Below are 3,850 nucleotides of genomic sequence, written 5' to 3'. Positions count from 1 at the left end.
CCCCCCCCCCTATAAAGATACATGTACATGTCCCTGGTGGCTGTCACTGTTACCTTTCCTTCAGCCTTCACCTGTTTCCCCCAGGCAGACATCACAAAAGGGTCATTGACAGCTACACAGCAGATAAGGTCATAGCCTTCATTCTGGAAAACGAGCAGTAAAACCTGGTAATGTGTGAAAACTTGGTTACACTGAAGCAACATTGAGATGTATGTATACACATCGATGTAATGAAATGTCTGAGTTATTTGAATATCTAAATATTAAATCAGCTTGGGATCTATATGGCTCAAGTCATGCCAGGTTCCTGTGAAATCACTTACTATTCGTGGGTTTCTTTATTTTGTTGATTTCGCGGGTAACTTTCATCCACGAATTCGTGTACGCACAACATGGTGTTTTATTGAGAAACCATGAAATTTGGACACCTTGAAATGATCTGATTTCAAAGTAATTAAATTTACATCTTAGGTACATGTATGCATGTTAAAACATCATTTTCCAATATAAAGTAACCGTTTGTGATATAATAGGAAATATGTGCTTGCTTAATCTGATATGTATTTATATGCTTTATGCTTATGATATATTCTTATGTTATAATTATTACTGTTCCTGCTCTTCAACATGCATGTGCTATCATCAAACTGTTTTCTAATTATTTTTATAATTTGTATGTATATAGACCAAATTTTGTTGCATAATCCTACTCTTTCTTCTAGCATGCTTTTTACCTTGTTATTACTTTGTTTTTATACTTATGTTTGTCGTAAAAATAGCTCCACAGAGCCAATGTTTCAATGATATGCCATAAATATACGACAGTAAATAAAGCTTCTTGAATCTTGTATCTTGTAATCATACAAACTTTAAATTTTTCATAGTGGTCCAGGTAATCAGGGAGATGAACCTGGAAAACAAGACAATCAATAACCATATTAGCAAGACATAACTGGTGGAATCAAAAAATCTTTACCTACCAACAAGGTATTTTTTTCAGACATTTTACTTGAAACAAACATGACACATGGTTTTTTTTGGCCTGATTACAGTAACCTACGCTACATGGTATTTTCCTTTAGCTGAAATAAGCTCAATTAGAGAAAATGCAACAGACTCATAGAAACTGGGGGTTGCTGGTTAGATCCCCGGTTGAAGCATATTCTCCTTTTAATTTCCTTTTAAAATTTTATATCTAAAGTGTCTTTTACCCAAACTGCAATACAGCTTCGTCTATACTATTGGATTGGTTTCTTTTATCTATTATCTTTAATTAAATCGTACCTCTGTACAGCCAGGAGTGAAGGCGCCCACCACAGAAAATAGTACTCCTCTTTTCCCTTTGAACAAGTCTAGGATGTTAACAGTATCCTTAGGTGATTCTTCGTAAAGGTTTACTGACGGAAGTTCATTTCCAATCTACAATGGAAGAAAACATATATTTCCCAACGGGTAATGGTAATAGTCGTCATATTGATCTAACTCGATTTTTTTTAACTTTTAAATAGTAAGTTACTCGTCAAAACTGGTGACACTGATCATGACCACGGGGGCTTGTATAAACCACGGAATTAGATTAGCTAAGTCCGTGTATAGACTAACATTTATATGATAAAATTAGCTTGAAATACCTATATATAAAGTCTTTATATATAGGTATTTCAAGCTAATTTTATCATATTCATGTCTATACAAGCCCCTGTGCACTGACAGGAGTGTCGTCCATTATGTATATGTGATACCTATATTGTCACGGAATTCGGAAGTGTGCTATTGTTTTGACAGACAACGTCCTACCTTTAGTGTTCTTTTTTGCCCAGTTACAAATCCAACTAATAGGTGTCTTTTTAGTAGGTTGCCTTTGTTCAGAACACAACGTGCAGCCAAAGACATCGTGCATTAAGCACCTTATTGATCTTGATTGTCCGATGAAACGCTTAACTTTCACTTTCTAAAAATAGAACTTAGAAACCTAGCATTCGGACATTTACACGTTCTTCATCTTTTTATTATGATGATTATTGACATTCGTTATAACTGTCAGGGACGTAACATCGATTTACCCAAAATATTCGTCGATTTACCCAATACAACCCAATATAACTCAATAGTACCCAATACAGAAAGTAAACGCCGAATACAACTGATATACCAAATATGTAAATGTATTTTCAAGTTAATTATCACGGGAATGAATTAAACGTTGTTATATTGGAAAAAAACCTATAGCAAGATATATTTCAATATTAATGAAGTAAATTATCACGGGAATGATGTACAATAATTCGGAAGGAAATCAATGCCATTATGGTCAGGTGTGAAACTGGTTCAGATCACACGTCGCCAAAGCCATACCTTATAAATACATGTCAATCCGTAGAAATAGGAAGATGGTTAGGTATTCCTCGTCAAGACAGAACCTGTACATTATGTAATTCCGACATTGGAGATGAATTTCATTACTTATTTAAATGTGAAAGTGATTTAGTTAAATGTCTAAGAGAGAGAAATAGATACCAAAATATTATTTTACTTATTTAAGTCAAATAAAAATGCAAGGATTGTTTAATATATTTAATGTAAAAAATTACACAAAAGATTCCTAGAAAAGTTTGACAAAGTATTAACCTAATTTCTGTACAAGGTTGAGCTCCTTCTCTATGTAACTATGCTATAGTCAATTATCATTATTTGCAAAAGATGTTGTTATTTTGTACTAATCATCACACGCCATGTATCATATGTACTATATGTATGTGACCTCTTGTCACACACGTAAGTATGTCGGAGTGAATGAATAAAACTTGAAATTGGGTAAATCAAAACTTGTATTTGGTAGTATTAGGTAGATCGACACTTGCATTGGGTAGTATTGGGTTGTATATGGTAAATCGACGGCCGATTGTTATATATCTCCAGCAACGTGCCAGACGTATTGCCGATTTCCCCAAGATTTATTCTATAGTTCACGCATTTACGTCGTTTTCATTAGAAAAAAGTCGATAAAACGTCAGAATAATTCAGACTACGCTTCTAATAGACAGACAATCTTTTTATTTCCATGAAAAAAATAACATCGTACATACAATATGTTTATTAACCCTAGCCCCGATTAATATATGTATCTTACATTTTATTGTACCACCCGGTATATCATATTCGGGGAGTAAAGTGTTTTTTTATGGTTTCAGACAAAATAAGATTTAAATCCCCTCGCACTTACTAAAGGAGTAGAATTTTTGGAGATTGACCTTTATTTCCTATTTGGCCCGCCCCTCTAGCCGCACACAGGAAGGCAAACTTACACTTGCCCAATGCTACCTTCATATATACGCTCTGTTCTTGCACCATTTTAGCGGAAAATTTGACGCCGGATTGACGACGGACGCTTCACGACGACTCGAAAAGGCATACAAATAACATTTTGTAACACATGCATAACCTAGCCTACCTTCTTTGCTCCCGATATCTCTATTTTATCACTGCACGTTCATCTTTTAGCATTATCAGACGAAATTGCGTTCATAGAGCTATGAATGCAATTTGATCAGCGTCTTTCCGAAGCTTGTCCTTCCGCCTCGATTAATATGAGACAACCTTTTGAAACAAACATTTTGGCTACGTTAAAATATTTTGTTCCAGGAATCTTGTTTGTACAAAAAGGAATCTCTATATTTAGGTCAATAATATTGTAAAAATAAGGAACGAACGGCATATCTTTTCAATGTTCATGTCGTATAAACGCAAATCGGTTACATAGATATTCACAATACTATAGGGCTTCATATGGAATATGTTCATGCAACCGATTGAAGTTCATACCAGCATGATATTGGGGGAGGTTGGGGGG

The 3,850-nt window shown here is 34.7% G+C and overlaps 1 protein-coding gene across 1 annotated transcript in view; it reads right to left on the bottom strand.

The window, feature by feature from the left end:
* LOC110450454 (peroxiredoxin-5, mitochondrial-like) overlaps window positions 1-1,908 on the bottom strand; it is a 6,070-nt gene extending 4,162 nt beyond the window's left edge. The window contains exons 1-4 of the mRNA XM_021497993.1: window positions 1,798-1,908; window positions 1,285-1,419; window positions 869-910; window positions 54-143 (exon numbers count right to left, since the gene is read on the bottom strand). Coding sequence (XP_021353668.1) covers window positions 54-143; window positions 869-910; window positions 1,285-1,419; window positions 1,798-1,893 — 363 coding nt within the window. The 5' untranslated portion in view covers window positions 1,894-1,908. The remainder of the gene's footprint in view (window positions 1-53; window positions 144-868; window positions 911-1,284; window positions 1,420-1,797) is intronic.
* Window positions 1,909-3,850: the final 1,942 nt, after the last annotated feature.

Source organism: Mizuhopecten yessoensis, unplaced genomic scaffold (genome assembly GCF_002113885.1).
Source record: "Mizuhopecten yessoensis strain PY_sf001 unplaced genomic scaffold, ASM211388v2 scaffold5229, whole genome shotgun sequence".
Classification (NCBI taxonomy): Eukaryota; Metazoa; Mollusca; class Bivalvia; order Pectinida; family Pectinidae; genus Mizuhopecten; species Mizuhopecten yessoensis.
Note: the sequence above shows the minus strand (reverse complement) of the source record. Positions and strands in the feature narration are given on the sequence as shown.